The 11004-nt window shown below is 38.0% G+C and overlaps 1 protein-coding gene across 1 annotated transcript in view; it reads right to left on the bottom strand.

The window, feature by feature from the left end:
* Window positions 1-2059: 2059 nt before the first annotated feature.
* LOC308095490 (uncharacterized protein) overlaps window positions 2060-11004 on the bottom strand; it is a 66836-nt gene continuing 57891 nt past the window's right edge. Inside the window, exons 14-15 of the mRNA XM_080442547.1 lie at window positions 3727-3775; window positions 2060-3102 (exon numbers count right to left, since the gene is read on the bottom strand). Of these exons, the coding sequence (XP_080298673.1) occupies window position 3102; window positions 3727-3775 (50 nt within the window). The 3' untranslated portion in view covers window positions 2060-3101. The remainder of the gene's footprint in view (window positions 3103-3726; window positions 3776-11004) is intronic.

Below are 11004 nucleotides of genomic sequence, written 5' to 3'. Positions count from 1 at the left end.
AAGAATGAAATACAGTCAAATAAAAAACAGTGCACTGTTAGATGCTGTGCACACTCAAGTGAGGTGAAGATGTGGTGTTATGTTCTGCATGACACCCCACCTTTGGGATTTAATTTCGACAACGCATCAAGGTATGGCTTTATTTATTACATTTATCATCAATATTCAGCATAGTAACGAGAAAACATGTAAAATGAAATGGATACTGTTGTTCAGCGTTGAACAGGATAACAAGCCAAAGTGTTATCTTTTAGATTTGAAGTCAAGTTACACAACACAACTACGGTTTAAGGTAGAATATGCCTATTTGTGCACTTTCTTAAACTCTGTTTAGTTTTGTGCAGACATCTATTATCACTATCACTCTCCTTCCCTCCTCTCAACTTGTGTTCTTATAGAAACACTGTTTAGGCTCTTCTTGATGGAGGACAGACCCCCAAACGTCTAAAAACAGGGACCACTATAATAGCAAGGCAAGTAGTCATATTCAACAGTATCAGTGATTATTAGCTGTATCAGTATGAAATAGGAGGCACACACATGCACGCGCACACACACACACACACACACACACACACACACACACACACACACACACACACACACACACACACACACACACACACACACACACACACACACACACACACACACACACACAGGCAAAAAACATCCCTGGCCTTCGACCTGGCTAGTGGAGATCTAATAAAATTGAACTTCTGTGACATCATTTGTTGCCAGGAAGGATTCAGTGTGGCAGGTTTTTATTTAGGCCAGGGGAATACAGGAGACAAAAGACACGTGAAGTTGAATAGATCTTAATGAATGACATTCATTAATTATGGATGGACACTATTAGAATATCCATAATAAAATATTATTAGAATATAATAAGATCAAGTAGGCCTAGATTATTCCTGTGCTGTGCTCCTTGTGGACACACACACACATAAAATATACCACATGAACACAGGTGACACATCTGAATGCATAATGGAAAGGACATAAGATGAATAACAAGATGCATGAGGTGGAGTTTTTTTTGTTAAATCTAACATGATAAAAGAGTGTGTTTGGTTTCACTTTCTGGTTGGCAGAATGTTCGGTCTAAAGGGAGCGGTTCACATTCAGCCCACATGGAGAGACAAGACATTCACCACGTCTGCTGAATCCTAGAGACCTTGTTTGTTCACACGCAGGTTTACAAACTAGGATATTTTAAGGCGAGCAGGTGACGGTTAATTTGATGTGTAGTGAAGTGTAGACCATCCTACCTCTGTTCACATTATAAATGATATATGCAGCTGATAACTATAGTTTCTTACATGGAGATTAGAGATTATGAGTTTGAGAGTGTATATAAAGATAACATGATACTTTAAAGTAATTAATCTACTGTCTTCATTTATCCAACACAGTGCCAAGTGATTTCCAACTTGATCATCCACTTCAATTCTGTTGTGATGTGAATGTTATTTATAGAACATAATAGAACTTCAAAAGTTATGACCAGTCACCAGACAAAGTGTCTAACACATCAGAAGGTTTAACCAAAGATAAAAAACACATATCTCACCCTGAATTAAAGGATACAGTAGTCCCTATGATGCTTAACAAAGAAAAATGTGAATTTGGCACTATGTAACTTTCCTCTTCTACCCCAGATTTGAAGCCGGTTTCCTGCACTAGTGCTGAACCATCATGTAAATTATTTTGTCAGATCCTGTGTCTAGGTGAGACATGACCTTTGACACAATCTAAATGTCTCAATAGAAGAGCAGGGAGACACAATACAACCACTCCAATAGTATAAGTTATATTGTATTACCATACTCTACCATACAGATTGGACAAAATTACATTTTATCCATTAAAAAGGTTATATAGTGCTGTCTTAATGTTTAACAATTTAACAATAATGATAACATTTAGATGAATTGTTTCAAAACAATGATACATTTTCTAAAGTGTATATGGTCATACTGACTACTCTGACAATATCCATATTTGACACAATCACGGCTATTTATTTATGATTCTAAAAGAAAGAGGCAGACTGTTAAGAGTATTTGGGTCTTTATTAAAAATGAGATTAGCAGTAGGCCTATAAATGAATGCAACAACAATGAAAATCATCTGGCCTTCATTTAGTAGACACGTATCTAAGTCTTTAACATATTTGAAGCATTCTTCATTATTTTCAATATGTACAAAAAACTTAAAAGAGATCAAACACATCCCCTCATAACCAATCAATTAAAGTTTTTTTTCTTTTTTAAAGACAAAAGTTTAAAAACACACAGTGAAAACGCAATAGGAAAATAAAATTCAATTATTTACATCATGGGGAAATCAATGTTGAACTCACATTCTTTTTTTGTCCAAATAAGTATTGTGTATGTGTGAGCATACATGCTTGTATGTACATGTTCTATGTTGATGTGCATATGTGTTACAGTGTGTAAACAAAAGTGTACATGTATAAGTGTGTATGTATGTGTACAATGAATGAATGAATGAATTACAGTTTTATTTTCGTGTCAGCATTTTGGCCCATAACGTCATAATGACACAAAAACATCATCTATTCTATCCTTCTCTTTGAGGATATAAACTGCTTTGTGTAAAGGTGTAAAGTGGACATCTTTAAAAAAAATTATAAGGAATTATTAGACATGGCTTGTAAGCCCAATTAGTATTCATAAAGGATTTATAGAAAGCTTAAAAATCTAGATTAAAAGGGTGACTTTAAGTAATCCATGACTGAATACCTACAAAACACTTTAATGACAAAAAATAGCCCAACTCGATGATTGTGATTATCATCTTCAACCAATCATATGACATTAAATGTGAGTTTATTCTAATTGACAATACACTGAAAAGCATTGTGGTTGTCTATAATATAACTCACAAATGATTGCCTTTATTTTGAAAGTATGAATAATGTAATTATGTTTTATCTGCAACTGTAATGGATTACTGACCCTTGTTTATAAATGGTTGAATGAATGGTTTATAACCCACTTCTCACAGCATTCATAGAGAGAGAGAGAGATGGTGAGAACGTCTCTACTTGCTCCAGTGCATCTGTCTGCAAACCTAAAATGACAAGAATTAACACAGAGAAAACAAAAATACTGATCAACTGATCATTAAAAAAATCACTTACATTTCAACATTATATACATCAGTTTGGGGTGGGGGGATATACATTCTGTTAAAAATATCATCATTTGATTAATTTAAACAGTTTAACTTGTTGTAAAAGCTGTTACTGTTAAATATTGAGGTTTCCTGAAAACACAGGAAACCTCAAATTAAACCGTTAATCAATAAAATTACAACAAATGGATGAGGTGATCATTACATCTAAATAATGCTGCTTGTAATTATACCATACCTCCTTTATTTCAATAACGACAGTGAGAAAGAGACAGGAAAGGCAGACAGAGTGCAGAATGACACACAGCAAACAGTCTGGTCAGTCAGGAGTTTAACCAGGGGAATGCTGAAGAGGGCATTTTGTGGTATAATGTGCCCAAACCATTCGGCTATCGGGTCGCCCAACTTATAATATTTCTAAGCTCTCGTCCTGGAGTCTCATAGTACAGCTGGCTTTCATTGTAGATTTCGACATGGTCCACTGAGTGCATGCAATGAACTACCTAGAATAGAAACCCCTGAGACAAGAGAGAACCACTACCTAATATTAAAGTGACTTACTATGTGCAAGAAGGTGTCTCTGGATTCAGTTTCATCATGACCTCAGAATCTGTAATGTAAGAAATACATAGTTAGGATACGCCATCAACAGGGGTGTATTGTTATTTGTTTAAACACCTACTGTATGACACATGCATACACACACACACACACGGTTATGTTGTGGTTATGTAACTAGGGTGACAGACGCCCCGGTTTGGCCGGGATTGTCCCGATTTCAAGCTGCGTGTCCCAAGTCCCAACAAATATCTCTAAAACGTATGTTTATGTATGTAAACACGGTTTTATTTAATTGAGTGAACCTGTAACCATGTGACAACCTCACGGCACGCCAAGGGGGTGCCACAGCAGATCTACAAGCTCATAGCGTGGCACCGAGAGCCGCGCTATGAGCTTGTATATCTGCTGTGGCACCCCCTTGGCGTGGTTACAGGTTCACTTGAAATTAAATAAAACACTAATATGTCCCAGTTTTCAACATTCACTACAGAATTAAAATAATAATAGTTGTTTTCAGTGGCTGCATAGACGTTCAATCACCTAATCAATCAGAAAACATGAACAAATGCATTGCCTGTCTGAATGAAACACTGAGCTGAGGCTGATGTTGTCAATCAGTCATTGTGATGCCCCACTCCCTTGTATAGAGCTGCTGCCTGGCTACTAATCATCTTCCTAGGTGAGCAGGGTGGGGCAACCTGCATTCCTGCTATAATGGCTCATTGGAGAGCACCTGGGCCGGTGTCTTCAGGAGCCTATAAAATGGCAGTACTGCCATTTCAGGGAGAGAAATCCAGGGAATACATACCTGCTGTCTTCCACCAGCCTCTATTCATTCCCCATGCGTCTTTGTTACTTAAGGTTTTGACTGTACTTTCCATCCACACACCTTGCAGTACTATATTCCACTAATGTTTACATTGACACACACTACTGATTGACTCCACACCACATTGGATCATTAGCCTTATCATGTTTTGCTTCCACATCCTGTTATGCTTTGGCTGCATTTTGTTAGGAATTATTTAATAAACTGCATTTGTTATATCTTTACCTTGGTTTCCCTTCCCCATTATTTGTCATGGCAAGAGCCAGCTATGACAGTCACCCTATACTGTATGTAACCACTGTTCCTACGGTGGTAAGTTTACATAGAGCCTACATGTCAACTATAACTGACAGCATGATTAAATGTTAGGCTGACTTTATGCACTTTGACTAATATGAAAATATGGTGACAATTATCTCCGGCACCCAAACAGAGACGTTACATTGACGTTTTTATTTGCTCTGACGTTCAATTTAAGGATAATCTTTACTCCTTAATGCAATTGTTTGTGTCAGTAATGTTGAATGTACTTTGGGGTTAGTGGATTATCAGACCAGATGAATGTGAAGTAAAAAATAAAGTGCTACTTACGAGATGGAGTGGGAGGAGGTGAAGCTGAAATAAAGAGGTAAAGAGATATCACAGTGGTTAGCTCAGTATGAATGAAATTATATCATTTGAGAAACCAAAATGTACATCATTCTACTGCCTCACCTGTCTTCTTCTTGTACACGACAACTCCGAGGCCAACGAAGATGGCGATGACAACCAGAACCACCACAGCGATGATGATGACGGTCATGTTGTCTTTGGGTTTAACTGGAGCAATAAAAAACAGAAAACCAGTGGTGTAAAGTAACTAAGTACATGTACTCAAAAAGCACCAAGTACAAATTTGAGGAATCTTTACTTGACTGGAATATTTTACATTTTCAGTACTTTTACTTCTACTCCACTACCAAAACTTTAGTTACTAGTTACTTTGTAGATCTTTATTATTATTACAAAACACGCATTAACCAATTCTTCCCTATATACTTTGGCTATTTGAAAATATTCGATCTACAACTTACTGATACTTTTACTTAAGTAAAACATGTGAGTACTTTTTCCACCACTGCAGAAAACAGAAATGAAATAGAGGAAATATCTATCTATCTGTCTGTCTGTCTGTCTGTCTGTCTGTCTGTCTGTCTGTCTGTCTGTCTGTCTGTCTGTCTGTCTATGGGTAGAGTCATTTAAATCACTGTGTTCAGTAGGGGACTCACTCTGGTCTAGTCTATTTGACATCTGTGATTGGGTTTTAAAGATTATAGTCATGTGATCCAGCCAGTGACCTCTTTGATCGGCTGTAGAAACTTGGTTTAAACTTATATGAGTCATAGATGTATTGGTGTCTGGCTTTACCCACAATTCATAATGCATATGACAGAGTCAGGTTAATAATGATTTGATGTAACTTCTTGTCAGCACATCCATTCCTCCTTTAGTCCTATAATAACAGTCTTACCCCAGTTGGTCTTGATCAGCTCTCGGTCCAGTGTGTACTTGAAGACCTCTTTGACCCCATAGAGCTCAAACACACAGTCGTACTGCTTCCAGTCTTCATGTTTGACTGAGGTCAGGTCCAGGTCAACGCTCATCTGGAAGGTTCCATCATGGTTGGGGCGCTCTCCGTAGTCACCGTTCTCCTGGCGCTCCTCTCCATCTTTAGTCCAGGACATCATGGCTCTGCCTGGGTAGAAACCTGTAGCGTGACACCTCACTGGAGAGGCTGGAGTCTTCTGGAGGAAAGATACAGAGGGAAGCTCTGAGAGAGAGAGAGAGAGAGAGAGAGAGAGAGAGAGAGAGAGAGAGAGAGAGAGAGAGAGAGAGAGAGAGAGAGAGAGAGAGAGAGAGAGAGAGAGAGAGAGAGAGAGAGAGAGAGAGAGAGAGAGAGAGAGAGAGAGAGAATATATTATAGGGGTTGTTTGTATTTGAATGTGGATTTGTTGACTTTGCTTGGATTTATTGAGCTGTTGTATTTCATAACAATGAAATATTTGAACAAATTAAATGAGAGACATAAGAAAAATCTACTATAGTAAGAGAATGGACAGTGAGAAAAAGAGAAAATCAGGGATGAAAAATCAGAAAGAAACAGAGAGAGGGGGTTAGAAACAAAGACAGGAGAGAGAGAGAGAAAATAACAAAAAGACAATGTAGGGGTGTTGGTCAGAATGACAGACAGACAGAGACACAGACTTGTCTTGTCGTGGAGACCTTCTCTCTTCATGTTAACCCATTTAGACCTGAGGACGATTCTAAAAACGCCTTCTAAATCCTAACCGTCTGAGAAGCTTACATTTTGTTTTAAAGAATGTAAAACATAAATAAAAATCATGTAGCTACTGTATATCTAATAGCAAAAACTAAAATGACACAGATGCTTTCCCGGATTGAAAGGTTTAACAACGTAGAGGCTTACCAGGTCTAAATCCTGAGGCTGATTACAAATGCCTTCTAAATCAGAAGTTCTATTTCGTGCCAAGGACCCCCAAAATGATATGTATTGTATGTATGTAAAATGATAAATGTTTTGTGCCAGGGACCCCCAGAAGAGAGGATTTGTTTTGCACATCTGCTATTTTTGAGAACCACTGTTCTAAATCCTACGAGTTTTCTGAAAAACCTATGTTGCTATATATATACTATAGCTAAAATCTAAAATGACACAGATGATGCTTTCTCGGTTTTAATGGGTTAAGTACAACTCCATCACCTCGTGTTGTAACTGTTCTCTGTTCTTCTCATAGTAATGTTACTACATGTTAACATATTTATCTAAGAATAACTCCATCATATAATGTTGTTGTACCTGTTCTCTGCAGAGTCTTCTTCCCATAGTTGAGATACTTCTTCAGCCATTCAATGCACTCAGTGGTGTGGTAGTGCTTATCGCTTGCCATGCGAGCTTTGTTTTGCTCCCATCTCAGTTTAGTCATGAAAGCCTGTGGTTTTGCAGCGACCCATGTGTCTCTCTTCAGGTCCAATGAGATGAAGTCCTCTCCATCAAAACCAGTCTGATCGAAACCATCAATGTCTCCAGTCTCATCATCCCACTCACAACCATACATCCACTGGACGATGTGGACACCTGAGAGACAGACAGACAGACAGACAGGCAGATAGTGTAAACAACAGACATCCTGCTACAGTTCACTGTGGGTTGTTAATATTCTGTCTTTACTACCTGGTGTGTTGAGAACAACACAATCCATCTACTACACTCACTAATGTGCGCACACACACACACACACACACACACACACACACACACACACACACACACACACACACACACACACACACACACACACACACACACACACACACACACACACACACACACACACACACACACACACACACACACACACAGTAATTTATGAGTGAGAATTGGTGACCCAGAGTGCCAAAGATGACAAACACTAACATTATTGCCATGATAGTAAATAAAGTTTGTACAATTTTAGAGGTATCAAACATGATGGTTTTGTGTCAATATGACCTACATGTGACCTAAATGCATCTGTGTCACTTTTTGATTTGAGATAAAAAAGCATTATTTTATTTACACTTTGGCTATTCAAAAATAGCAGATATACAAGCTAATAGCGCGGCACCGAGTGCCGCGCTACGAGCTTGTAGATCTGCTATTTTTGAAAAATCGTGAAAATGTGTGCAAATCTTTCAATATGTTTTAAAGCGAACATTTTTAACTTGAATCTTTGCTCTGGGGATCCCTGGAACAAAATATTTTGAGATGGGGGTCCGCGGTCAAACACATATCATTTTGAAGGTCCTTGACATGAAAAAGTTTGAGAACCACTGATATAGAAACATATGTTTTTCAGAATACTGTTGGGATTTAGAGGACATTTCTAGAATCGGCTTCAGGTCTTAATGGGTTAACAAGCTAGCAAGATAATGCAGTCAGACATTTTTGGTAAATTCATTCACCAAACAAGACACAACTATGACATTTCGCCGTAACTTCCTTGTTTGCAGCGTGACACTCAGACAATACTGTGATGAAGACACAGTTTGTCTAAGTGTGCGCTCTTGTGTGCTCCCAGAGCACAGTGATCTGAATTTACACATGGGAACGCACTGAATGCTCTGAATTACTCCTTCGACTCTCTCAGAGTAAATTTATGAATGCAATATAATACAGAATATATTAATTTCCAGGACAATAGGAGGGGCCAATGCATCAACTTCTAGAGGTTTGTTTATTATGTTAGGAGACCAGTGGATGAAACACTGTGTACACTACTAGTCTATAGTCAGCAGCACACTAGTACAATATACTAATATACACTAGTCTATAGACAGTACACTAGTACAGTATACTAATATACACTAGTCTATAGACAGCACACTAGTACAGTATACTAATATACACTAGTCTATAGACAGTACACTAGTACAGTATACTAATATACACTAGTCTATAGACAGTACACTAGTACAGTATAGTAATATACACTAGTCTATAGTCAGTCTACTGACCAAGGTTTCCATAAGCCGGTACTGTAGATGCCGGCCATTGGCTGACTAGATATAAATTGGTCGTTAAATATAAATATTGTTGGCCAACTTGACCGATAAAATGTATAGTATTTTCAATTTATATTAAAAGTATTATAACAATTATTATTAGGCTATGATATGAAGTAACAACATTACAATATGTAGATTTATAACCATTAAAATCCTATTAAACACACACACACACACACACACACACACACACACACACACACACACACACACACACACACACACACACACACACACACACACACACAAAACTGAGTTGTGGCGGTGAAACAAGATGGGGATCAATGTGCAGCAGTAGGCTCAAGCTGTCATATTCAGATATAATTTAGCATTTGGCTGGTTATTTAGAATATTATCGGTCACATTGGCTGGTCAAAACAAACGTTTTAGCTATGAAATAGTTGATATCTTATTGATTGTCTTTCCAACAATGTGAATAAAATCATTTTAACAGTATGCAAGTAAGTGGAACATAAACGTACCTCCAGTTTGGTTCATGCGCTGCTTTACGACGTCTATGTTGTTGATGTTAGTAAGCTGCTGAGCAAAGAGATTCTGAGTGCCCGTCTCCCAGTACTGTGGGAAATCTGTTGTGACCTGGTCCATCCAGTCCTGTTTGGGAACTGCTCTCTGTGTGTTGCTGTCATAGTGAACCATCTGAACATCATCAACCATCCCAACAGACACAAACGCTGGGAAGTTTGGGACTTTAGAGGATGCAGTGTTGATGTACTTCAGGGAGTGAGACACTGTAAGACAAAATGGAAATATAACTTTATAACTTTATTTAATTACACATACAAATTTTGATTCAATCACAACAATAAATGACGCGGAATTCCTTTAGCTTTACAAACAAGAGAACACTTCTAACAGATCATTTCTGTTTTCCATTCAATCTATAGGAAACCATGTCTGTCTCTGTCCATCTGTCTGCCAGTCTATTTGTCTTTGTGTCTTTTTACCTGTAAGTGTACCTTTTTTCTATAGGTCGGTCTGTTTGCCTGTCTCTGTGTGCATCTGTCTTTCTCTGTCTCTCTGTCTGTTTGTTCTTGTCAACCTTTTAACTTGTGATGCTCTTCAGCAATAATATCCTATATTATTACAATGGCCAACACACGCAGTGGATGGTGGATGTCACAAACTAACATAATATATGCTGATGTCAGACACAACAGAACACTCTGCATTTACTGAATAGTGAGATTAAAATTGTGATGAAGAATCAATATCTCAATTAAAGTGTTAATAAAGTAGGTCAACGGTTTGCTTTCAATGATAACTTGGTTTGATTGATGTACTTTTATTTAGTAAGACATGAGAATAGCAGTACATGGAAGTACAAATTCACAATACAAGGTCTACTAAACTGGAAGACTCATTAAGCACTGAGCTTGTTTAAGATGAGAACCCCATGCACACAAATCATGATGACATATAAGAGACAGATATACACACTACTATACAGAATGTCATACAATCAGCTTACAAGTTACTGGAATGAAGAGTGAAAAAAATATATACAAAAGAAGAAAATGAAAGAGGGGGGGTAGGGGGGTAGGGGGGGTAGGTTAAGACTTAGCCCTGGTTCAGCGCAAGTGAGTTCCCTCTCACTAACGCTCAGAACCAGGGCTAGTTAAGACTTAGACAGGGGCCATTTTCGAATTGCAGCCTCCTGAAGGTGTATCTTTAGGGCAGTTTTGAAAGTGAGTAGGGTTTTACACTCCTTTACTCCTTTTGGTAGGGCATTCCACATTTTTGATGAATAGCATGAGAACGAGTTCATGATTATTTTGGGGGGTCACGCTACGGCCTGAAAAGGTTGAGAACCACTGGTCTAGACC

The sequence above is a fragment of the Gymnoscopelus braueri genome (genome assembly GCF_963280865.1).
Source record: "Gymnoscopelus braueri genome assembly, chromosome: 11".
NCBI classification, from domain to species: Eukaryota; Metazoa; Chordata; class Actinopteri; order Myctophiformes; family Myctophidae; genus Gymnoscopelus; species Gymnoscopelus braueri.
This window is presented reverse-complemented; position numbering and strand designations above follow the sequence as displayed.